This window comes from Macrobrachium rosenbergii, chromosome 39 (assembly GCF_040412425.1).
Source record: "Macrobrachium rosenbergii isolate ZJJX-2024 chromosome 39, ASM4041242v1, whole genome shotgun sequence".
NCBI lineage: Eukaryota > Metazoa > Arthropoda > Malacostraca > Decapoda > Palaemonidae > Macrobrachium > Macrobrachium rosenbergii.
In genome coordinates this window covers 11784669-11811389 of record NC_089779.1, presented here as the reverse complement: position 1 = coordinate 11811389, position 26721 = coordinate 11784669, and the positions used below count along the sequence as shown (strand labels likewise).

Here is a 26721-nt window from a genome sequence, read left to right as displayed (position 1 = left end):
CCACATCTGCCATGCTTTGTTTTTCTTTACCATTGACCCATACACGTACATTCAGGGAAGGCATGTAACAGCATCTCCTTGGTTTTGTCTGGTCTTATAACAGAAACAAGGGCATGCACGTAAGAAATTCCCATGTCAGTTTCCTTATGGGTACAAGAAGTCAGCCATGTTTTCCCTGTAACATATTAAGCATAATTAAACTTCATGACAAGCAGTTCATCAACTTTAATGAAATGAAATCTTTAAAATTGTAAGTCAATGTTGAAAGACTGTTGTCTTGAATAATGTGGAAATATTTTTAATAAGTGGTAAAAACTAGGTCTTTTGTTGTCATTATTTTGATTGAAATTTGCTATGAATGGATAAAGATATAAGTACCATATATGGTGTATTCTAGTTAAATTGAGAAGCATAAAGAAAAGTAAATAAACTCATTATAAAAAAGTTGATAAGAGATGGAATAATAATGATAAACATCATCATCATTTTCATCATCATAATAATACTGTAATATCAAGCAGGAGAAGAATAGAGAAACTTAGGTAATGTTGATTAAACTGTAGTATTACAGTATGATAATTTTGGGACCTGGGCTTAGGACTAGGTAGCAGCCTAAGGCCATCTCTGAGCTCACCTCCACCACCCAGTACTTCCGTACATTACACTCCATAAACACATAAATACTCTACAGAAATAGAGCAAGGACAGCCGTAAATAAGAGATGGCCAGTGAGGATATAATTCAATATATAATTCTTATCTCTTGCAAATACAGTAGCGTACTAGTATCTACAAAAGTTTTTAGATTTTTTAAAGTGCTGATAAAGTTTTGCACCCATACCTCAAGTCTCAACCCAAGAATTACTAAAACTTTGACCCAGTTCATTTCCAGTGTCACAGTATGAGAGAGAAGGAATTTTTTATCGAGGAGTGTGGTAGATTATTAATTATAAATTCCAGATTGGTTTCTTTTAACTGTTTTCACCATTTTGGCCTTGTTAATGCATGAGAATTTTATCAGTTACTAATTTAAAGAGTATTTTATTGTAACTTCACTTTGGTCAATCAGTATAGGACCCTTATAGCCTTTGAGTGTGACATTGCTTTTGTCCTTCCTTGCACTATGGTTTTTCTCCTGCCACTTGTACATTATGATCTTTTAATGTTACTTGTAAGATTATTCTTCTTACTGTGCTGACTGACTACATGTACCATTTTTTAAAAAAGGTGCTGTCTATGGTGGGGATCAAGCATTAGTTTTGGGAGCACGGCAGAGTCGACAACAATTGGAGCGAGGCCTCACCCTTAGCATGTTTGCAGTCCGAATGGCAGAAATGAAAGCTGACTGGTTACATAACAAGTGAGTTTGTAAAACAGTTTTTCACATAAAGTGTCTTTCCAGAGGATTATTTGATAACTTACTCGATTTTGCCAAAGTTGGAAGCAACAATCACGAAATATGTTTAATTGCGGGTGCTGTTTTATATTCTCTGCATTCTAGGAATGTGTTGTGGATTAAAGTAATATTATCTCTACTGTGAGTTGGTTGTCATGCTCATTTGATTCTTGGAACCCATTCCCAAAGCATAGGGAAGGTAAAATAGCCATTATGAATAAATATATTTTTTGGTTTTTGATAATGAATCTCATGTATTGGAAACAGTTCCTTGAAAAAATATTTTCGGAATACTAAGTATTTTCAGTTTATCAGTTGCTAAATTTCTAAGTTGTAATTTGTTATATAAAATCATATCATTAGTAATAATAATAATAATAATAATAATGATGATAATAATAATAATAAATACCACCTAGCTTGCAGTAATATAAGTAGTATAAACACCAACCTGAGGGAGTGATAGAAAATGATTAGGCAAAGATCCTCTGGGACTATGGTATCAGAACAGATAGGGTGATACGTGCCAATAGACCAGACGTGACATTGATTGACAGAATCAAGAAAAAAGTATCACTCATTGATGCTGCAGTACCATGGGACACCAGAGTAGACTACTGGGAAAGAAAGAAAGAAAAAAAGTTGATAAGTATCAAGAAATGAAAATCGAAATAAGAAGGATATGGGATATGCCAGTGGGGAAATTGTACCGTGAATCATAGGGAGCACTAGGCACCCATCCCAAGATCCCGAAAAGGAATCTGAAAAATCTAGATGCTGAAGTAGCCCAGGACTCATGCAGAAGAGTGTGCTACTAGAAACAGCGTACATAGTGGAGAAATTGATGGACTCCTAAGAGCAGGATGCAACCTGAACCCCACACTAAAAACCACCCAGTCAAATAGGGATGACTGTGATAGACAAAAAAAAATAAATAACAATAATAATAAATGACATAATTGTAACTTTATTTCTGGTGGTTTTTGTTATACACTTTACATTTAATTTTTAACGTACGTCCCTTTTTTCCCTCTGTTAAACCCCTGCCACCCACCTCCTTCCCTACTCATCTTACTCAGTCTCATTCACTTCTTAGGTTTTATTGATCTGTCGTACGTAAACATCCTTTCAATTCAATAGCTCCGGTCATTATAGCTCAGCTTGCAATTATGAAAATTATATTTTGATGCAGTGATGACTAGGATTATTTGGTAACCCTCTTATATAAACTTTGTTTTTGTACATATAACTTACCTGGTAATTATATATATAGCTGTAGTCTCTGATGTCACGCAGAAAATTGAAAATCGCTGCAGCGCTTAATGAATGGTCACGTGATACCCTTCCCACCGCCCTCTACAGGTGAGTGAGAGAACCATAACCCAAACTTTTCATATGTTTTGCCGGGTACCGGTGTCGGTTCAACTTAGCAAGAGAATTATCGCTGATTCTTTCGCTGGACATTGTTGGTGATGTACAATTGTTTGATTTGGAATCTTTGGCAGACATTGTTTGTACTTAGCTTTTTCATCCCTGTCTTCCTTATTTAGCATTATGTCGGACACTGGTCCTCGGTGTATAGGTTTTGTAGCAAGGCTGCAAAACTAGATTAGGAAATTACCATTGACCTCATTCTGTGTGTGTTCGGGTGTAGAGGACAGGTTTGTTCGGTATCGTTAACCTGTGAAGAATGTAAGAATTTGGTCAGGGGAAGAATGGAAGATTTTAAATGCTTATCTGAGAAGGCTTCAAAAAGAGAGAGCTTGAAAAGCTTCAGCTAGGACTTCCTTATCCTCCCGTGATAGTCAGGGATGTATCTTTTCTGTTATTAACCCTGATGTTCCTTCTAACAAATCTCCTATCCCAGACCCCAAGTATTCCCGAACCGGATACTCGCGTGGGCTGAGCTCCCGCGACGCAGATGGATGCTTTTTAGTGTTATGTTTGCTGCCATGGAGCGATGAGTAAGTCTTGGTAAAGAAGTGCAGTGTCTTGTGATAGTGCAGTGGAGGAGCTGGCTGTTCGCCCACTCATTCTCCTAGGCCTGACCTCTGTCAAACCCCCAGCACCAGGGAGGAGGCAAGTCGGGTGTGCCTGGGGGAGGTGAGGACCTGCCCTGAAAGCAGTTGGCCCCTCAAGCAGTCCTGTTGCCGCTTCAGGATGCAGATGTTAGCCATAGAAAAGGTACACAAGGAGGTGTATGCTTCGAGCATGTCGAGAGGATTCGCCAGAGAGGTTGGCGCCGAAAGATGTCCTTCAGACCATTCAAGAGGTCTAGGGTTGGCATCTCCTTTGGCAGTTCCTAAGAAAAGAGTGGCGCTTCAAGATCAACTCTCCTCGCGTAGTTTTTGGGAGGAGCCCGGTCACGCTTTTCGCGTGATCTGATTCGGAGACGAGAGGCAGGTGTTGGGAAGCGTGGAGACGCCACGAAGAAGAGAGGTGTCGTCTCGCCTTTGTTGCTGCTTCTGGCGTGATTGCTGCATCTAGCGCCACGCGCCATGCGCCATCCTTCGCTTCCTCCTGGCTCATCACGCCACACGCCACCCTACGATCCTCCCCGGCGCCACGGCGCGCCACGCGCCAAAAACAGCCTCCTGGTGACTTCGCCAAGCTCCAACACCTGGGTCTTCGCACTGCCTGTTCCTCATTCTCCTTCTTCCGCCTTGCCCCAAGATTTGTTTTTGGCGAAAATGAATAGGAAGCTTGATAGCATTCTCGGGTTTGTGGAAAAGTGATCCTTCCGCTGAACGAACTGCAGTTGCTTCGATTTCTAAGGATGCCCTTCATCGAATGTGGGCTTCCTACGAGCTGATCCTGTGCTGCATTCTCCTAGAAGACGAATCTTCCCCTCCATCTAGTTCCTTGGCTCTTTCTCCGATTTCTGGTGGTGATGTTGTCTCGAATCGAGGCGGAGGTACAATCCAGAGAAAGAGAAGCCGTTATCGAGCCATAAGCAACTGCTTCCAGTATTTTCTGGAGAATTTTCCGGATTCACCAGTATCCCTAGTCCGGAATCTCAATACGCCGTGATAATAGGACAGACTCACATGGTCACCAAATTAGTTCTTTTCTATTTCGCCAAGAAAGGATTGAAGAAAATGAGGAGTGGCTTGCAGAGAAGAGGAACAAAAGACTGTGTTTTGTTTTCCCTTCGGAAATTGTCGTCTCACGTGGTGGTGGTTGGCGAGACTGGAGAATCTTTCTCGGTTGGGAGTAGCTGCCTCCTCCCAAGGAGATTTCTAGCCTGGTAGATCTGGCCAGAGGTCGGTTTCTTAACCAGCCAAAGTATTCTTTTCTACATCGGAATTTGATCACCTCTGCAAGAATGCTTTTAAGATTCTGGAAGTTATGTTTCGATTGGTCGGGTTGGAGCTCTTGGAAGGAAACTAAAAGCTTAGTACTTCAGGACGACCAGTTCGCTTCTCTGTCCGGACGTGTTAGCTTGCATCGACAGGAGCATTAGAGATGCGCTTGGAACTCTCTTCCGTGGTTACGTTAGGTATTCTCAAGAAACGAACTATGGTGTTCTTTCACCACTAAAGGTGTGTCTCGGTCCCAGAAGTCAGCTTTGTTGTTCGCTTCCTTTAGATAGGGAAACATCTTTCCTGAGGGAAATAGTATCTGAGAGATCGCCGACTTCTTTCAACAGAGGGCACCCCAAGACTTGCTGGCACAGTCCACTGCAAAAAGCCTAAACTGCCTTCAACAGTTGCTCACCACAACGCCGACGGAGATCCTTGAAGGTCGCCTTTCGTGAAGAGCCCCCTGCTAAATCGTTTCAGATCGAGAGGGAGAGGTCGCTTTGCACCTAAAGGATCAAACCCTCCGACAAGAAGTGAGAGCGCCTCCTTCACTCACTAGTAGGAGCCAGACTGGGTCAGCTTCTGACAGTCTGTGTGAAAGGAGCAGAACCTTGACAGTCTCGGTATTAAAGGAAGGGGCTATTCACCCCATTCTTGAAGGACCTCCTTTGTCCAGGGAACCAGTGGTCTTAATGGCTTATTCTAGACTCAGAGAAATGTTGTGCTCTAGAGAAAGAAGTGTCAGCTTTGCTAGAGAAAGAAGCAATAGAGAAAGTTCTCCCCTTCTCCTCAGGATTTTACAATCGCCCTTTGTAGTACTAAAGGCCAGGAGGCTGGAGGCCAGTTCTAGATGTGAGTGCTTTGAACCTGTTTGTAAAGAAGACAAAGTTTTTTGATGGAAACCACTAATCAATGCTGTCATCCCTTCTTCCAGGAGATTGGATGGTATCCATCGACCTCCAGGATGCGTGATTTCACATCCCAATCCATCCTGCTTCGAGAAGTTCCTTCAGCTTTGTGTTCAAGGGCTAAGTGTTTCAGTTCAGAGCAATGTGCTCGCCTCTCGACGCCCCCAAGCCACCCAGAGTTTTGTCATCAGTGGCGAAGTACCACATCTGTTGGGGACTCAGAACAGTTTTATTTAGACGATTGGCTCCTGCGTATGAAGACGTAGGAAAGGTGTGAAGGATTTGGAAAAGACTCTTCATCTAACCAAGAATTGGGACTTTTGCAAATTGGCAGAAGTCACATCTGGTGCCATCTCAAGAATTAGTTCATTTGGGAGTTCAGATGAACTCAGTAGTTCTTTTCAGGCTTCTGTCGGGAGAGGGTAGAGTTGTGCCTGTTGAAAAAGCAGAGTTTCTGAAAGACCCTCCAGTGCTCGGCCAACGAAAGTGGATGAGCCTCTGGGAAAAGGTCTCCTCGCAGAACCGCTTGTGAGTTTGGGGAGACTGACATCTAAGGCCCTCAGTTCTTTTTTTAAGAGAAGTCTGGGACAGGAAGAAGAGCCCGACTGTTTGTTTTTCAAATCAGAGGAGATAAAGGCAGACCTCAGTTGGTGGAACTTCCAGAGAACTTCAGAAGGAATTTCACTGTTCTCAAAGAACCTCAACCTCATCTCTGTGCAGACGCTTTCAGATCTCAGGATGGGAGCCACATGCCGGGTGTTTTGAAACAGCAGGTCGATGGAAGGAGAACAACTTCGGTGGGTACATCAATCTGAAGGGAATTAAAGGCCATTCATTTAGCCTCTTTTAGAATTTTCGAAGGTGGTAAGGAACTGAGGCAGTGATTGTCCAATCAGATAATACAACAGCTCTCGTGATACATAAAAAAAGCAAGGAGGGACTCCACTGCTCTCGCGAGTACCCGGTAGCGTTGAGATCTTCTTGTTGCGGGCGAAAAACTAACCAAACGACGCTTGTTGACAAGGTTCATTCCAGGAAAGCTCAATGAGGGCAGACGAGCTAAGCAGGAGCTTTCAAGCAATTTCTACCAGAGTGATCTTAAATCGTAAGTTTGCCTCCAACTGTGGAATCTATGGGGGTCGTCCTCTCATAGATCTGTTTGCCACCAAGAAGACAACTCAACTGCTCTTTTATTGCTCTCCAGTGCCGGACGAGGCCAGTCTTCGTGGATGCACGCTGATGGACTGGTCAGGTCTGACCTTTTACGCCTTTCCTCCGTTCAAGATGTTGAGAGCAGTTCTAATAAAAATGTTGTCCTATTATGACATGCGCATGACGCTGATTGCTCCGTTTTGGCCAGCAAGGGAATGGTTCCTGACTTGATAAGTCTTCTCAGAGACTTCCCGAGGCTTACCACCGAGAGAGATCTACTCCAGACAGCCTCACTCCGGAAGATTTCACGAGGTCTATCCGCTTTCAGCTAACTGGCGCTCAGACTGTCGAACGCCAGCCTCAGAGCCAGAGGTTTTTCAAGGAAGGTCTCTAGAGCCATCGCTAGAGCCTCGTGACAGTCCTCCACAGCAGTTTATCAAGCTAAGTGGTCAGTCTTCAGAGAGTGGTGTAGGAAGACTGGCCATCATCTTCTAAGACCACTTTAGAAGAGATCGCAGACTTCCTGTATCTGAGTGAGAGGAAGCTGTCTTCGCTGCCGATCAAGGGCTACAGAGCAATGCTTTCGACAGTCTTTAGGCATAAGGGCCTGATATTTCAAATGACAAGGACTTGTCAGATCTTATCAGATCGTTTGAAACATCCAAGAATTCCAGAGAGAGATTGGTTTCCTGAATTTTGATGTGGTCTTGAAATGGCTTGTGGGCAGTAAGTTTGAGCTATTATCGTCTTGCTCTTTCAGAGACCTCACGAGAAGACAATCTTCTTTGCAGCTCTGCATACAGCAAGAGAGTCAGTGAGCTGCACGCCCCAGATAAGAGAATTGGGTTTTCTAGGGGTAAAGTCTGTTCTTCATTGTTGAGTTTTTTGGCAAAGAATGAGACTTGCCTAAGCCTTGGCCGAGATCCTTTCGATCCCTGGTCTCTCGGATTTTGGTGGGACCAGACGAAGAAGAAAGACTTCTATGCCCAGTAAGAGCATTAAAAGTATATTTTGAAAGGACTCAAGCAGTGAGAGGTCCTTCTCCCAATCTTTGGTGTTCTGTGAGGGGATCCGAGTAGGCCCTTTTCAAGAATGCTCTTCCTTCTGAGAGACCTGATTGTAGAAGCTCACAAACTAGGTAGAAGACGTGCAGCTTCAAATTTCTAAAGTTAAAGCACATGAGGTGAGAGCGTCTCAACCTCGTTGGTATATAGGGAGGAATCTTTCCTTAGATTCAATTATTCAAGCTACATTTTGGAAATGTAGGTCAGTGTCTCCTCTCATTATTTGAGAGATTGAGACAATATATGATGGATGGCACGTTGGGGACCGCTTGTGGTGACTGCACGGTGTTGGGTATGGAATGTGGAAGTCGATCCTTCCTTGTGATGCTTTCTCTGCTTAAGGTTAGCGTTGTTGTTTTCTGGGATGTCTGGGGGTACATTAGACTAGAGTACCCAACAGTCTTACATTTTGGGTAATATTTTTAAGGTACAGGTTATTGGTGACACCCTTGTTCTATGTGTTTTTCGTACTGCGCCCTGGGCAGGGGCATTTATTTGGTTGGTTATCATGCATAGTCCACGGTGAGCCCTCGACTGGCATGTAGCCCTCTTAGCACTTAACCAGGTCTATATACCTAGTTAAAAGTTGAGGATAGCAGATTAAGAGGCAGTATCCATCAAATCAGCTACCTCAACAGGTAAGAACCATCATTGTGTTTTTTTATTTTCACAATTGTCTAGACTTTTTCATATTAGCTGCCATGGCCCACCTCCATCAAGGTGCCAATCAGCTATATATATAATTACCAGGTGTTATATGTACAAAAATGTATTTTTATAATAAAATGAGGTTTTTGTACATAGCATTTACCTGGTAATTATATAATCAAAGCCCACCCTCCTCCCCTCTCATGGGCAGGTATGGCATAAACATATGAAGAGTTTGGGCTATGGTTCCTCCCACTCACCTGTAGAGGGCGGGGAAGGGGGTATCACGTGACTATTCATTAGCGCTGCCGCGATTTTCAATTTTCTGCCGTGACGTCAGAGACTACAGCTATATATATAATTACCAGGTAAGTATGTACAAAACCTCATTTTATTATAAAAATACATTTTAAGCTATTAATGGTGGATGGTTCCAGGATAGCCTGAAGCATGGGTACGATGTCCTGGGAACTCCCGCCGTATGTATTTGAGAATGTGCAAGTTGTTCAGATCATTTATGGATGTCTTTAAGGGTTCAAGAGAAACAAATCTTTAGTAATGTAGCTATGCACTGACGAAGAAGCTTCTGTCATTCTTGTGATCATTTCAGAAGAATTCTTTCCTATACAGCTTTTTAGTAAGGCCTATGATAAAGTCAGTGAAGTTCAACCCAATTGTCTTTATCTTTTGATGGCATTTTTACTGACTTAATTTCGAATGCACACTGCTATAGTATGTAATCTTATAGTATTACATATGGTAGATGAGTAAAAATTGTCCATTAATTAATTTTTTTTTTTTTTACAGATTGGAAGTCCTGGAAGCCATCCCTAATGTAGAAGCTAATCTGATGGAGTGGCAGAAAGCTCATGAAGCCTTGTCAGAATCAGGTGCCAACTTACAAGATGGGCATAATCTCATGGCAATGTTAAAGGTTCGATATTTTTTGCTACTCTAGGTTCTCCTGTAAATATAAAGTTGAGATTCAGTTGTTTTACTGTTTTGGTTTGGTTTTGTCTCTAATCCAGCAATTTAAAACCCAGGAACATAGAGTAATACTGTACATGATTTATTTTAACCATCTTTAAAGTCTTCTAAAATTACTTTATGTATTTTATTTTAGTTATTGACTGAAATTTAGGACAGTTATAACTAAGTTTTATAATCAGAAACAACATATTTAACTCTTCATTAAGTAACTGTCTTAAAACCTACAGTAAATGTGCCATATAATTAATTGCTGAAGGTTTCAGTTGAGCTGATCATAACTTGTAACCCTTTCCCTCTTAGAAATTATTTTGGTTACTAAGTATTTTTTTTTCATTTCAAAGGAAGCAGAAGCTAATCCTCAACACAGTCTGTATGGTCTTCGTCCACGATATGAAGAGTTTGCAGTTGTTAAAAAGGCAATTGAACATAGCAAGGAATTAGTAAATTCAAGACTTATAGAAGTTAAACACTGGCATACCTTATATGTGGTAAGACATTGTATATCAAGCGTTGTTATTGTTAAATGCTTTCATATTGGAATAAAAACCGTTACCTTTTATGTAAGTGTATTCCTCAACATGAGCTGGAATTAGTTTTTGAAACTTGGTAAGAAGGTAGTTAACTGGTGACAGGTGGATGAGTTGGGGACTAACCCCGTGCGCCTGCCATCACTAAACACATTTTCTTCGGCTGCTGTCGAATGAGGATGCCGGTCAGTTTAAACTCTTTATCTTTTCTTGTGAATGAGCCAGTGTTCAATCCATAAACCAGACAATGTCAGGCTGGTATGTATGTTTCTCTTTTCAATGGGGCTTTTCTTTCAGGGGACATTTGAGAGGAACCAGTGACCTTTCACATTCAGTTCTAATTGTCCTTTCAGCAAAGTTGAATCTTCTCTCTTTGGAATTTTGGTCATGTTGAGTTGATCCAAAGTCCTTATTTCATCACTCCTGTTGTTTCACTGTTGTTGGCATTAAGTCCCTCTTCTCCATTTACATCCTTTTGACCCTATTCCATTTTCAGTGCATGCTTATTGGATGTGTCCCACTTCTCATTGCTTTATTTGCCTTGCCTTCCTCTTTTCTTGGCCTTTTGTGTCCTTTGTTGCCCTTGTTCCCTCTACTTTTTATTCTTGATGGTTCCTGGGGAATTATTCTCTTCTCACTTTATCAGGTGCCAATTTTTTTTTTTTATCTCTGCCAAACTAAATGTCTCTTAGGCTTTGGTGTCCTCTTGTGCCCTCCTTTATGCTGATGATGTGGCAGCTGAGCATATAGTTACCCTCAGTCTTTGTTGTTTGGATTTCTGTCTCTTTGTCATAGTTCACGGTTCTTTGGCACCGCAATAGAGTATTTGCTACCAATTGTCTTGATGACTGCCCCCCCTTACCCTGGAGTTGTGGGAGCTGTTTTGCAGTCATAGTCACCTGTTTGAGCTGGCTGAGCCACCCTATTCCCAATTTTGTTGTGTCTGGTGCCATGTCTTGAGGGAATACCTCTCCGGGTTCAGCTCATGATGTGCTTTTCTCAGGTTGTTTACTCCACATATGTCCACAAGTTGCACTAATGCCTGACTTGCAGTTTCTGCCATATTTGTACCTGCTCATTCTGTGACAACCGCTCCACTTCATCAGGGCTCACTGTGTGTGGTCTTCTAAAGTTTGCCTTGTTCATCTTGTTCATCCATGCAACTGATTAGCTTCCACAAGATGACTCTTCACAAAAATCCTTATTGTATCTGCCAGTATATTTTTTTCCCATGTCATACATCTTTTACAAGATACAATGCTTTGGCTGATGTCCTTAGCATTGGGGATGGAGTATTAAGATGGTGGCATTGTCTTCCTTTAGTAAGCTCTGATCTCTGTACTTGCACCTCATACTTGGAGATAGTAGCTTCTGTGATTTTTTGTCGACCTTCTAGATGCCGGACACGTGCTTCATTTTCTTGTTCTTAGTCTGGATTGTTTTCTGACTGTGGACTTTCCTCAAGGTTTGCTCTCTCCCTCTCCATGAAGGCTTCATTTGCTAAGGGATCATGACAGCAATCTTGACTTTTCTATTCCAGCATCAACTTTCAACTTATAATGCTTGTTGGTTAAATTTGAATTGTCCCCTTTTGTGCTGGCAATAATGTGGGCCCCTTTGCCATCTCACTGTTGGCTCATCATTTGGAAAATGGGTCTGTCTTCCCCAGGGTCCCCTTGGGGTTTGTTCTGAGACTTTCATCAAGCAGCATTGCTTTTGAAGGATTTGCGTTTGTTGTTTTCATTTAGAAATCTGATACTTCACTGTTAATTCCATGGTTTTTTTCTACATACTATTTCACCAAGTACCAAGACCTCAATTCATTTGAATCCCTCCTTCGAGTGTTATTCTTTGAGATTTTTATTGACAAAAGTTTTGTGGAAGCCACTGAAGTCATTCTGGATTCCTGCCATATCCACATATCTGTTGTTCTTGATACTTTGGTCAGTGTCAGAAGTATAGGTGACCCTCTTGATGATGGTTTTTGACTCTGCTATTGTTCAGTGGTCACAGCTATGATCACTAGGTCATGGCAGTGACTGTTAGGTGGATAACAGGTTTTATCCCCTATCATTTTACATAATCCCGTGTGGATACTTGGCTGGTGCAATGTATGGGATTCTTATTTGACCAGGCCCTTGGTTCCCTTAATACTGGTTGGATCTCATTCTACCCATTTTGCTCATTCTTGGCTCTGCCTTCTCTTAAGGCTTCTTTTAGAGGAATGGGCTTCCAAAAGCAACAGAAATTTTCATGCTTGTTTGCCATTTCACTCTTGCCTCACCATTGCATTTTGGTCTACTGTCAGGCACCATCATCCTCAAGGCTGTTCTTGTTTGCTCTTGCCCCTTTTAAGCACTTTAATGGGCACTCTACCTCTTTTAGCTGAGACTCTCAGCCCAACTGTTGGCATTTGTGGGGGTATTTCAGTTGATGTTAAGTTCCATAGCTGAGCTGGGACTCTCAAGTCATGCCACCTTTGGTTTGTGTTTTCCAGCTCTCTTCCATTTGTCTGTCTTTTCTCAGGTCAAAAGAATCAGACTTTCTCAAGACTTCCCTTTTTTGTTTGTTTCCTTGGTTTCCTGGTTGCACATAGGTTTCTCAGGAGGCCCTCACTTAGCTGAGGGGTAACACCCTCAGGGTTCAAGCATCCTCTTCTCTTGTGTTGAAACTTGCCAGATGTGTTTTTCTTGAAGTGCCCATCTTTATACCTTGGGTACTTGGCTCTTGTATTATCCAGGATACCCATTTCATCTCCCACCAAAGCTATCTGGATATCAAAGTTGCCAGTGGTTCCACTGTCTCCAATCTGTAGGAATTGAACTTCCTGCATCTGGGAAAGGGATCTGCTTCATCATCTCACCTAAATTGCATTTCAGGCTAGTTATGTCTTTCGGTTTTCATATAAAAAAACTCTGTTTTTAAAACAACAAGATTTTATACAGACCCATTGATGATATTCTTCAGAGCCCTCCTCCCTTCCTTTCACTCTGTCAGATGGGGATTGGCACAGATAAATGAAAGATGTTGCAGGTGTATGACAGACTGAGCTCTGGTCATTACAGTAAAAACCTTTCTTCAACTCTTCAAGTCAGTGTAGCTTGTTACATGTTATGCAAAATATTGTTAATTATGAGTAATGGGTTTGCAGAAAAACTTTCATTAAAAAAATTAGTACTGTCTAATAAACTTGTGCATTACAAAATGTGATTTCACTTTTCAGAATGCATCTCGTGTATTTGAGGGTGGACAGCTCGGTGAATGGCGATCCAAACTCAGTGGTGCTGGAAGTTTCTTAGCAAGTGTTTCGCCAGTGAGTGAATTCCTCACAAAGGCTGGTCAAGGGCAGCTAGCTACACAGTGTGAACACACTGAAGGTAAATTTAATGTTTTCAATCCAAAGTATTTTTTATTATGTTAATTATAAGAAAATTCTTTCAGTCAATATACTAGAAGCTCCTCATATGATGAAAATTTAATTCTTTTTCTTTTTTTTACCATTTCATAATTTCATTCCCTTTTACTATAGTTGAATTCTTAAGCCAGAAGATGTTTCAGTAAGGTGTACAAATTAAGGTAGACTTGTTACAGGTTGCCAAAATACTGTATAAATGTATTATGAGGTATTCAGATACAGAGAACAGGAAAATCATGCTATAAAATATTTTATATACTTAGCAAAGATTTTGTTAAACCATGATTACTGTAACCATGTATTTTTTCCATTTCAAATACTGTTTAATTATATATTATTGTAATTATTTTCCTTCAAAGTGGAGCTTAGCAAAGTGGTAAATCAAGTTCAAAATGTACTGGGAAGCAGCTTAGACCTTCTTGTAAAGTATGGCAGTGTTTGGGTCAATTACCCAGCAGACCACATGTCTCACCATCGTCTAGCTCAGCAACAAGTCTGGCTTACCTCTCTTCTTCAAGATTTTACTATCAATAAGTGAGTATATTTTACATTTCGTAAGAAAGAGTGTAAACTTTTTATTATGGATTCATCGTTTCCTATTACTGTGCAGTAAACCCCCCATATTTGCGGTCTCACTATTCGCGGACTCATGTATTCGCAGATTTCTCTGTGGAACGTATCTACCCATTATTTGCGGAAAATTCGCCCATTCGTGGTATTTTTCACTGAGAAATATTCACTAATTACTGTATTTTCTTATCATTTTCATGACTAAATGCACGTTTTGTAATCAGACTATTAAAATACTCAGGTATAAGCATTTTTAGAGGGTTTTTTTGTGTTTAAACTATCAAAATAGGCAATTCTAAGTGTTTTTAGAGGGGTTCTAAGTATTCACGGATTTTAGCTATTTGCAGGGGTGTGCAGTACGCATCCCCCATGAATATGGGGGGTTTACTGTAGAGGCAATTGTCTGATAATGTGAGTCCAAATGTAATCTTTCCATTAATACAATTTCATCTGCTTTGGATGATCCTTAAAATCCCAATATGCACCTGTTCCCATTAGCAGCAAATTGTGGCTCATATAAGAGGAATAGATCAGTTCCCCTTTCGAATTGATCAAATAATGTTCCCATAACTCACATGCCAGGCTTGTCTTTGGATCATCAGCTTTCTCAAGCACATCACTTTGTAAAGAATTGACTTTTTGATGACACAAGCAATTTAGTTTGCAGTGTTTGCTGCACTCCAGCCTATCTCTGTTTATTTTTCACATACTTGCACACTCTTTAATAATTTGTTTATTGTTCTGGTACATTTGAAACAAGCTCATTATGTAATCATAAAAAGAGTGTCCTCCTTTCTTATGAATCTTTCTGCTTCATATGCAGTATACTTGATAGTGAAATTGTTGGTGAGGATCCAGAGGGGGGATCTTTTGCTGAGACTACCTTTTTCTATTGGAAAGACAAAATATTGGTGGACTTAACATGTGGTACATGAATATTAGGCTTATATATAACTAAAAATTTTTTATTAAGCATAATCGTAAAGATTGTATATAGATAGCCAGAAACTTCATGTTCATCAGGTGCTATAGTGTACAACAACAACTTTTCCGGAAAGCTTTCTTTTCTCTTTATTATTTTAATTCATTAATTTAATTCATTTGTATGCAACTTTTAATATTTTTTATCATCTCATATTTATTCACAGCTGTAAGTTGAAAAAATTTGCAGGAATGAGAAACTAAAATTTATTCATTTTTCAGTGTCCAGACAGTGATAAACAAGAGTCACCGTGAAGCATCAGAAGCCGGTCTTGTTAGTCATGTCCGTAATATTGATTTGCAGTTGCATAACAAGGCACTACAAGTTACATCCCAAATTCAGAAGGTGTGTAGTTACATTTTTAAAGTGAAGGTAGTATTCCTGTAAAATACATCATTAAAAACAACCCTTTAATCATAAAACAGCCTTCAGTGATTGCTTCCAGGTGTATGAAGTGAAGCATTTCAAAGATGGTTGCTGTCGACATGCTTAACAACTTTCAGATCTTTGTGGATACCCTAATAGTATTTATTCTCTAGTGAGTCTCGGTTGAGGTTATACATGCCACCATTCTCTTAGGGACCATGGTTTAGTGTTGTATCAATTACAGGATTTTATTTTCATTGCATTTAAATTAATTTTCTTCATATGTATGATGCACTTATATTATTTTGTGAGTTTTTTAAGTGAGGATACCCTCCAAGCAGCAAACAATGCATTCTCTTTTGTTAATGTAACATGCTGGCCTGTTTGGTTTTTGGCAGTTTTTCTTATCAGTCATGTAATTAATATTATCATATTTTTCTGTTTGTTTCGGTGATCCTTTTCTTTTTGGTGTTTATTTCAAATTGAGGTTTTGTTAATCATAGTTTTGTGGCTATTAACGGTATTTTTTCCTTGCCTTATTGTAATTGGGATCCATTGTGCTTAGAAATGTTTGTTTAGGCCATTGACTTCCTGTTAGTCTTTATCATGGTAACCAGTACCTTTAATTCTTTTGTTCTCAGCCTAAGTTGTGATTTTGTTTGTTTTTGCTATTGTGTGAGTGTGTGTATGTGTATATGTATTTTTTCTGGCATTTCATTCCCATTGTCATTCTACTTCAGCATACTTGTATTGTCAAGGATGGTAAGTCTCGCAGCACTTTTATTTCATCCTTTTGTTGACACCAAATTTGTTCTCCAGCCCTTACATATATAGTTTGCGAGGATTTGTTTAAGTAACAATTGTATGCATTTGGGTAATACCATATCTAAATGCAATATTCCTACTCAGCTAGCAAATAGTTGGTTCAGCTCATTGCTCAGTGACCACGGGGTGTCTTTGAATGAGGTTTTCTCCTCCTTCATGCCTCCTCCTACTCCTACCAGATCTTCTTGCCCATAGACTGTTTACCAAGTTCTGCCATTGGAAGATTTGAATGAACTTAATACTGAAGACCTGTGTTCACTGCAAGATAGCATCTCTTATGTTAAAATCATTAATTGTGTCTATTGACTGCCTGGCTGTGCCTTTGCTAGAGATCTTTAGCTCTTCCTCTCTCCAGACTCTTAGCCAGTGGGGAGTTGGAGACCAGGCTTCAACACCAACCAACTGAACAAATTTCTTCGTCTGATTCCTTAGGTCATCTGTATAGCAGTCTATTTTCAGAAGGGAATTTTTGCTTTCATAAACCTGAGGGATGAGTGGCTTCATGTCCCTGTTTACCCATTTTCCTGGGATGTACTCTCACTTCATTAGGTGGGGCTACTGCCCCTCAGGTCTTACCCAGGATGCTTGCCTCAGTGGCTTCCTGGAGGCATCTTGTAGGCTGCTACCCAGACACTTTGTTGATTTTGGCCTCTCTGAGGAAAGAGTTGCAGTCACCTGCAACTTCTTCTGGACTTGTATCAGTCTCCCTGGGTCTGCAGGTCAACCTGGAGAAGTCAGACCTGTTGCCATCCACTCAGACTGTTTAATTGCGAATGTTTTTTCTGTCTAGCAGTTAGCTCACCCCTTGGAGGACAGTGTGTGCCACCTTTTCAAGACCATCAACAACTTACTTCTTCAGACATGGCCTAAAGCCAGATCTTAGATGGTGTTGATCAGCCACTGGAGAAGTCAGTTCTGCCCAGCTACTTTTGTACATATTTGTTGTCTTCAGCTTTGCCTGGCCTCATATTGGATGCAGCCTTAATGTTGCAAGTCATCAGTATCACCAGCTAGGAGTCTGTATTTCTTAACAGCCATTGATGGAGTAACTTATGGAATATGCAGAAGGGAGTTCCTCTGGTTCCTCAGGATACAAATCTCTTAGTTTTTTCAGAAACCTCAACTTTAATCTGTAGGAGTCTCAGGCCCAAGTGGTCTGATCCATAAAAGAAGGTCACTTTTACTTCAAATTCCTCAAGCTTTAGGTAATTTTCTTAGGCCTCAAAGTATTCATTACCAGCTTGTCAGGTTGCTTTGTAGGATTCATGACTGACAGGAAAATCAGCATCACTTTGAGGAGAATAGTATATGTTAGTGTTAGCAGGGCTCTTGTAGGCACTAGAGGAGTTGGAAGACCCAAGCCTACTTGGATGACAACTATGAGAAGGGTGGCAGGAGATAAGTGATGATATATGGAAGATAAAGCACAGGAAAGACATAGGCAATGAAATTACACAGAGTACTTGAAGGATGGTATGATGCTTCTGTCATCACATATGGAAGGCAAAATCTCAGATATACCTTATAGGACAATTATGAAGTGAGAATGTTTTAGACATCTTACATGATAATTTATTAATAGTTATTAATTTTAAGAAGGGAAAATTTTTATTTCATTGCTCACATAACTGTTTGACTTTGTGGAGGAAGTATACAGTATCAGCTAATGGTATTTTTCATATATTATTTAAAACTTTCTGCAATTCAGGTTTATGAACGAATGAGAGCTGAAGGCCTGAGTGATGGTGTTGTAGTTGTCAACAGTGTACATGAAACATCCCTAGCTCTAACGAATCTGGTAACTGACCATGGGATGGCAGGAGTAGCTGCAATGACATGTGCCCTTCTGAATTCTCTAACTCAGCTAACAGGTGCAAGGTAAGATGGTTTTTTTCACTGTATACAATAGACCAATATGATGGCTTGACTTGAATGACGTGGCACAAGTGTCTGAGGTGATTCCTTAGACTGAGCGAGTACACAATGTTTTTGTGTTATCTATGAACCAGTGAAAATGAAACTGGTTTTTTTTTTTTTCACTATGACTTAATTGGGAATATCATATTGGTTAAATTGAAACAGGGCTGTAACTTGATGTCTAATTTGTCATTGGAACAATGACAATACAAAGATTTAGAAAACGTTAATATAGATTTTAGATTTTGGAAAATATTTTTAAGTGCTTTCAAGCTAAGTGCATAGCTGCAGTGTTTTAAGACCTGTAGGCTTCTTTGATATGAAATTTTTATTGACTGAGCATAGGCTGCCATTTACTTCTTTGTTTTGAGCATTTTTCCATAAACAATTGTGTTGCTGTTGCAGTAGTGACATTAGATTTTATTACTTTGAAAATTGAAAGTGTAGCAATATGATTAAGTAATTTTATTCAAATATCTTTCTGTCAGAGAAAGCTATGCTTGTTGTCATATTGAACATAAAGTACTGCTGCTGATCACATGGAAAACAGCAGCTCATAAATTATAAGATTTCTCAGTTCTGTACCCATAAGCAGCACTAAAATCATTTTGCACAAATTGAGACTCAAGTATGTAAGGCAAGGATGTATACTGTAAGTATAAAGTTAGATTTACCACGGTAAACATATTTGCTTTAAATACTTTTTAATTACATTTTACAGTAAATTTTTAATAAAAGAATCACAAAAAGTTGATTTGTCTCATAAGGCATGATTTTTGTTGTCAGGAATATAGAAAAAGGAGCATAGTTGTGTTGCAAATATTAATTATATTAATTTGTGTACATCACGTAATAGTTTCTGTAACTTTTTATACAGATTGCGGGCAGACAAAACGGCAGCAGGCACACGAGAAGGATTAGTTGATTTGACCATTGGTGGGCTTTGGTGGTTGCGGGAGAGCATGGTCACACTTGGTGGTATGGTAGAATTAGTAACCCTTCTCACAACCCACTCCCCACCAACATTCCCTCAAGAAACCCCTGTTATCCAGGCTATATCTGCACTCCATGATGTATTTGCCACTCTTCACGTAAGTCAACCATTGAAGTTGTCTTTTTTATGTGGAAAATGGTGAGATGGCAACCATATGATAGCATTCCAAGATCCATTTAAAAAAGGGGAAGATTGCTAGATTCCAAGAGAGTAAGGGGATTATAACTTTGGTAAACTGTTAGTCCTGACTTTTGAAAGAAGGAGATTTGTAACAATTACAGGAAGCTGAAAGAGGTTGGTAATGTTAAAATCGAAGTGGTAACAATTACAGGAAACTGAAAGAGGTTGGTAATGTTAAAATCAAAGTGGCAGACTATAAGTAAAAATTGAAACAGTTGTTGAAATCCTGCTACATTTGAGATTGTATTAAGTAGAATAGTACTTCTAGATAGGTATTATAGTGCTACCTAAGAAACTTTAGATGAATTTAAACTGCTCCTTCCTTTGTTATTTTCAATAGATTTAATTTAGATTTTTATGCTTAGGAGGACCATATCTGTCTGATTAACAAAAAACTTATTTTTATATCAAAAAGGTTTGAATTTGGCATTTTTATGACAGAAAAAATGTAAATTTTATCATATATATTTTGCAAATCAGCAATTGTTTCTAAGATTTCTTTAGACTTACTTAAAGATGTACACAGGAATCTTCACTATATGTGTATCATTCATTTGTAGAACTGCAGGAGTTGAGACTGGAAATCTTGTTGCTTAAAAGTTGCAAAAAAAACAACATTTGTATTTGTTGTTGGTTGGCTGAGAATTGATTGTATGCATGGTATAAATATTATAGCCATATCCCAGTGAATAAAGGTTTTCTTTCTTAGACTGACAAGCACCATTAAGATGTATTCAAGGCTGTTAACGAGTTGACTTAATGTCTTTGCATGTTTTTAAAAGGAAAGTAATTTGGATTACAAATATTATTTCAAAAATATTACACTGATAAATGATTTTGTAGAATTTATAATTTATATTTCAGGAATTGGTACTCAATACAAGTGTCATCATCATTGTAGAGGGTGTTCGTTTATTTTGGAGAGGAGAACCATCTGTGATTAGCTTAGCCAAGGATCTTCAGGCTGTTATTACCAATGCTCGCATTTCTCCTGCAACACTTTGCCAACAGCTTACAACTCACCTGCGTCAGATGATATTGATGATGCCTGTAAAGTTTTAGATGGTTTTTTGTATTTCCCCAAGCTTATATCAATTTTTCTGTTAAGTACAGCCACTTTATGTCCTACCATTTATGCAATTATATGTTTATGATAAGTAAGAAAGTAGTAGTTTTATTTTGCAGAGCTCTCACATATTACATTTTATTATAAGATTGTTACAGTTTTGTTGGAAAGTATTCATATTCTTCTTTAGAAAATAATAAATATACAGTAATTCATTATATTTATTAATAAATATCAGTGTTTAATGTCTTTTTCATGTAGGTGGTAAATGATGTATTATTTGTTCATATTCTTATAATTATAGAAATTTAAAATTAAATTTTGTATAACAGATTGTCACTGTAAGTTTTCTGTGGATTTAATGTTGACTTTTTATTTATGCATTTCTTTTTGGAATTTTGTAGCCAAGACACGAGGAAGCTGTGCAAGAGGCTACAAATCTTCATAGTCAGCTCATGGAAGTTATTAACCAAATCACATCTGGAGGCAACAGCGTTAGTGGTGAAATGAGCCAAGGACAGATGCTGCTCATGGGTTTCCATCTTTTGTTTGAAGCAGTTGACACACAGCTGGACCAGTTGATGGAAGCATTAAGTCTAGCACCTTTACCCCAGCCCTGGCCAAGAGTTGATACTGCAAGAGAAGCATCAGAGATAATGGTAGTAATGTAGAACATCTTGTATTCCTCTCAATTGTGTATGAAGAATGAAAATTTAAATTTTCTTTAGGCTTATCTGGGGAAGATTTTCCTTTTAAGAAATGTTTTTATGCCAACATTTCATTTGTCTAATTGGTCCACACTTAGATGGTAATTGCCTATTTTGTCCAGTAAATATTGTGCGTGGCAAGATAGTAATTGGCTCTTTTGTTCTTTAGATGTCTTACCTTTTTGGCAGAATTCACAGCTAAAGTTCATTAGAATTTTACATAATGATATGCTTACCATGTTAACATTAGTACAGTGTGCAGAAATTCATGCAAAAACTGTCACAACAAATAAGTTAAGTACATCTTAGTTTAACCAGACCACTGAGCTGATTAACAGCTTTCTTAGGGCTTCAAAAAAGAGAAAATATTCAGGATAGCAAAATTGCCGAGGAAGGTGGAATAGATGTAGGAGTGCCAAAGTATACAAAAGATGAAAATTGAGAAATTTTCATTGAAAATCATGGGATATTTGAATGACGGAGGCAGTAATTTAAAAACTTCATGAAGAAATAGAATGAACATGAACTATAGGATGTAGGCATACTGAAGGACCAGTAGAAGAAATAACAGCTGAAGGGGGTTAAATGGTTCCTCACAGAGATGAAAAATAGAAAAGCCCAAGGACTGTCCAAAATCACAAGTGACTTAAAAAAGCAGCAAGTGAGGTGATCATTCATGATCTTACTAGAATATCTGAAAATCCGATAGAGTTAGAAGCATAAGATATGGAAAAGAGCCTTCCATTAATGATAGTCAAAGGAAAAGGGATGCATTGCATTGTGGAAATTATTGTGGGATAGAACTACCGTAGCATACTTTGAAAGTACGAGTATTAGAGAAGGTGCTGAAAGAGAGGATGAGATCAGTACTTTTTGATGCATAGATAAACAACAAAAGGAGCATTTTCTATGAGCTAGGAAAAGTACCATGCAAAGAGGAAGAGATTAAATTACATATCTGTGGATCTTGAAAAGGCAGTTGACATAATACCAAGGCAGATGATTAAATGGGCTTATTAAAGTAGGTTGTTTCTGAAAGCCTCATTAAGCTCATGATGTCACTATAACATACAATAAATCTGTAGGGAAGACAGAGGCAAGTGTATCAGAAGATGTGAGTTTTAAGTATGTGTCCATCAAGGCTCAGTGCAAAGTCCTTTGTTGTTTATCATAGTAATGGAAATGACTATAAAAGAGTAAAGGAAAGGGTGCCTCTGGAAGCTGCTTTATGCAGTTGACCAGTTGCTAACAACAGAATTTGAAGATGAGATGGTGAACATGTATTGAAAGGAGGTGACTGAAAATATATTTAAAAAAAGCACAGCTTATGGTGATTGAATAGGAAGCAAAGAAAAAGTACAAGTCAGGAAAGTGATTATTTGGTGGTTGTGGGAAAATTGTGTGGTGAAATCTATACTGTGTAACATATGTAACAGAATGTGTCACAGGATTTCAGTTTTACAAATTATACATGGCTTAAGAGATTTTCAATGCCCAAAATGTATTAAAAGAGCAAGTAGGAAAGAGGAGAGAATTGAGAACTGTTGTGATAAATGGTTAGTCTTAGAAGTGTTAGAGCATTTCTTTTACCTTAGGTACATGCTAGACTGTGGAGTAAGAGTTTAGAGAGCAGTAAGAAAGAGAGCTGCAGCATATATAAAATAGGAAGAGATGGCTAGACTATTGGTAAACAAAATGTCCAGTTAGTGGTTATGGCTTGTACTGCTCTATATATGGCAGACATGTTAGCAGTGACAAAAAAAAATGGCGAAGATTTTGAAAAGGTGTAACCATAGAATGTCAAGTTTCATGGCCAGCATATGTTGAGAAGGGCGCATTACAAATAAGGAATTGGTGTAGAGATGTGTTATCAAGAGCTGGGAAGACTTGGGTTGCCACACAAAGGCTATTTTGTGGTTATTGAATTTATAAAAATTAGTTGTTTGTACGTGAATACAAACCCTCGGTCTTTACATATGGATAACTTTTGACGAAACTGGAAAGTCCGGCTGTTAAATTTTTGCAAGGCGGTTATGGTAACAGTTACCTATGGTAGGGGAGGAAGTACCACCCACCCAACTGGTATGCATTCAATCTCTTCAGTTTACTTTTGGCTGCACTGTCAACAAGACATGCTTTTCTTTTCTGTCCTGCCGTTCGGCCTTTTACCTTGTGTATATTTTACATTTTCTAATTTGAAATATTATTTTGGATATATTGAAACATTTGTGTATTCTGACATATTAAGACATGTCAGTATGTTCTGTTTCTATGTCTACAATGACATATTTTCTCATACTGCAAAGTGGGATTAGGACTTTCTCATACTTTGTAATAGGATTAAGTTTTGATTTTTTCTCCCTTTATGCCATTGTTGTTATTGTATTTTTTAGACATGCGTTTTGATCCAAACTACACAAAATCTGGGAACATGGTAGTGTTTTAGTCTTTCAGTTGTGTAGATTGAGACGATCGAGACATTACAGGTTCGTGTTGCGGCCGAGGGATTTATGCGAGGACTCATCTTCTTTAACTTAGCAAGTTTTCCTCCTCTCCCTCAGCACGAATGTTAATGGCGCAAGTCCTACAGTTGCATTGGTCCCGTCTACGTGCTCAGGACCGGTCAGAATTTACCATCTTATCTCTTTCCCGTCTTGTGGGGGAGGTGGTGTGAGTCATACGGCTCACTCCCTTCCCTTAGATACAGATATGTTTCTTTTCCTTTCGCTTGGGGTGGGAAGTTTATTCCCGTCCTGAGAAGGGAGGAGAGGGCATGTTATTTGTTTCTTTTCAGGCTCTACACTTCAGATCTAGTTTGCCCCTGGACTTCCCTGTCTTCTTGCACGTCTGTTGTCAGCCCTGCTGCTCACCTTGAAGTCAGACGGCGGTGTGCTCCACTCAGTCCCTGGGAGCCCCCTCTACATTCTCTTTGCTCTCCCAGTGTTACCACTTCACATATTGTGGTACCTCATCCACTCATTAGTTCTGTGGAAGAAGTTTGGAACCGAACCAGTTCTGTTGGCAGTGTGTTCCATTCAGAGCCTGGGAGCCCCTTCAATGTGGTGACTTAGGGGTTGTTCCTCTCCTGGTATGGTGGGGTAACGCCATATGGTAGGATGCGCAGTTGAAGTCGTCATTCAGGGTAACCAGTCTTAGACGGACTGCTTCTCCGATGTAGCCTTCGCCTGCTTCATAGCTTCTTGTCTCCCTTCCAATGTTTCGTCATCTGGTGCCCTTCACTTTGGTTGCCTTTTTGTCATATATATGAAATAAACTTGTATTATCAAACAATTGTTAGAATATATGATTATTCCTGCTCTTACATCTAATGATTTCTGCTTTGGTAAGAGTCGTCTGCTCCTGTGATGTCACGGATGTGATTGTGATATCATGGCTAGTTCTTATGACGTCATTAACCAGTTCCTCCAACATAGTTTCGGAACATAGTTTTGGTAGATCAACTCTGCCTTTCAAGAGAAGTATGATGCATCTTCCGCTATTGCAGATGTTTTGAGTTTTTGGGAATTCTTCGCTGTTTCTTCCCGCATCTGTGTACTGTGGTGTGGCCCTTCGGTTGCAGTGGAAGTCGAAGAAGAGAATTCTTTCGCCTTCGCCTTCTTCAGTCAGTGCCCTCCTTCGGCAACGGACTCAGATTTCTTTGTGTGGTGGTCTCTTTCCAGGACCCTGCTTCACAGAGCACCAGGTGCACGGTTTCCTCGAATTCGGCAAGTTGAAGAGGTAACCTGTCACCTATACTTCTTTCAGGATTGTCCCCCTATCTAGTTCTCCACCTGTATTTCTACGGACACTCGGATGTAAGGAGCAACCGTTTTCATCCTGTACATGACTCTGTAGCTCCTTCCAAGTTCTTTGGTTTCTTCGGAAATCTGAGACACGGAGGGTGCTTGTTTCGAGTGTTCAGCTCGAGCAAGACACTCAGTTTTCTTCTGAACTCCGAGCCAACGTTTCTCGCCAGGTGTTCAAGACAGAAGCAGCTTGGCGTTTCTAGCAGACGTTCCAGTCAGAGCTGATGCACTTTCTTCATTGAACGTGAGAGATTCTGGAGGTTTGGGGATGTGTTCTAGGATAGGCTTTGTCTCTTCAACCCTTGCATGTTCCTAACTTACTGCCCATAGTTTCAGATATTCCGGTATTCAAGGATGTTCAGCCAAGAAAGGATGCGCTTTCTATAGATGTACGTGAGGGATTCTGCACGGCCATAGACGTGTCTCCACCCCAGTACTGTTATCGACTCGATGTTCGAATGTCTGTGACATTCTTCACTGTCATTGAGGTAGACATGGTTTGTTGCTTGAACAGATATAGTTCTCAACGTCAGTATGTGCAATGAATTGTGGGGGCGTTGTCTATCACCATAGGACAACTCCTCTATTGAGTGGCTTACTGTTGTCACCGTAGGGGATCTCCTCGTAGGATGTCTCTGTTGCTGATGCACATTCCATTGACAGTGCTAGGATATCTTCTCTGTCGACAGGGTGTCCTATCATCATAGGACAACTCTTTTGAGTAGCTTCTGATGTCATCATAGGGGATCTCTTCATAGGACATCTCCTCTGTCAGCGGTGCGAAGTTCGTTGACAGTAGCGTACTAAGCACGTTTCTACATAGAACATCCCCTGGGGTTATCCTATCATTTTCTCTGTATACAGTACTGATAAATGGGGTTGCAGTAGCATGCTCAAAACAGTCTAAAGTCAGACACAGTCCAGGGTGAGGGATGTGTGTCAGACAAGTTCCATCATTGGAGTCTATACCCATGCACAGGTACAGGAGTTCCACTTCTTTGGCAACGTGAAGTGATTGAGCATGCCTACTTTCCCTTGTCAGTTTCTTTTATCAGATTGACTTTCATACCAATAACATATACACAAGAAGAACTTTTATGGCCATGGAATTTTGATCAGTGGTTCTTAACTATGGTAAGCCACTTAAGCTTCCAGTATCGATGAAATCTGACTTGTCAGGTCTGCGACAGTGGTAGTACTTGAACAGACAGAAGTACCTTCAGTACAATGACCAACTAGGAATCTAAAGCGAGATGGCACTGTTTTGATGAAATTGGGATGGATGGTTGATCTCATCTTCCGGTTCTCGCTCAACCTTGAAAGGAGATTGATCATATTCTTTCTTCTCTTGATTTCCTGTTGTTGGCTCTGTTTTGATCTGCTTATGCTACATATTCAAAGGTTACCAATTTTACTGATCATTTTCCCTTCAATGGTCCTGTGGCACCAAAGACAGTATGACTTCTGTGTTACCCACATAGTCTAGCCCTTCAACTCGAAGCTAATGACTAGTTCACTGGCTTTGAATTGCCCAAGAAACGATGGCAAAGGGATCCTTTCTCCAGCTGGCAATCTGATCATCTGAGCTTACTGTGAAACTTCCTACTGGTCATCAGTACGTTTCAGATAAGATCTCTGGAAGGCAAAGTCATCCATATGTCTGTCACATTCACGAAGGACATGTAGTTTGAGTACTAGGATAGAACGTATTTGTGAAATTCACATGCGTATCCTCTTACTGTGGAGTGTTTACCATAGGCAAGAGATCATTTCCCTGCCTAGGGAAATGACCTTCCGAACATACCGTGAAATTTCATGGTGGTCATCTGTACATTTGAAGCAAAATTTCTAGGGTCCACAGTCATCCATCGATCTATGGCATTCAGGAAGAACCCGTCGATCAGGTA

The 26721-nt window shown here is 39.8% G+C and overlaps 1 protein-coding gene across 1 annotated transcript in view; it reads left to right on the top strand.

Moving 5' to 3' along the window:
- nonC (serine/threonine-protein kinase Smg1) overlaps positions 1 to 26721 on the top strand; it is a 108964-nt gene that overhangs the window by 60905 nt on the left and 21338 nt on the right. The window contains exons 45-54 of the mRNA XM_067082572.1: positions 1227 to 1359; positions 9277 to 9403; positions 9801 to 9947; positions 13210 to 13363; positions 13761 to 13935; positions 15175 to 15298; positions 17853 to 18022; positions 18939 to 19152; positions 20100 to 20285; positions 20706 to 20960. Of these exons, the coding sequence (XP_066938673.1) occupies positions 1227 to 1359; positions 9277 to 9403; positions 9801 to 9947; positions 13210 to 13363; positions 13761 to 13935; positions 15175 to 15298; positions 17853 to 18022; positions 18939 to 19152; positions 20100 to 20285; positions 20706 to 20960 (1685 nt within the window). The remainder of the gene's footprint in view (positions 1 to 1226; positions 1360 to 9276; positions 9404 to 9800; positions 9948 to 13209; positions 13364 to 13760; positions 13936 to 15174; positions 15299 to 17852; positions 18023 to 18938; positions 19153 to 20099; positions 20286 to 20705; positions 20961 to 26721) is intronic.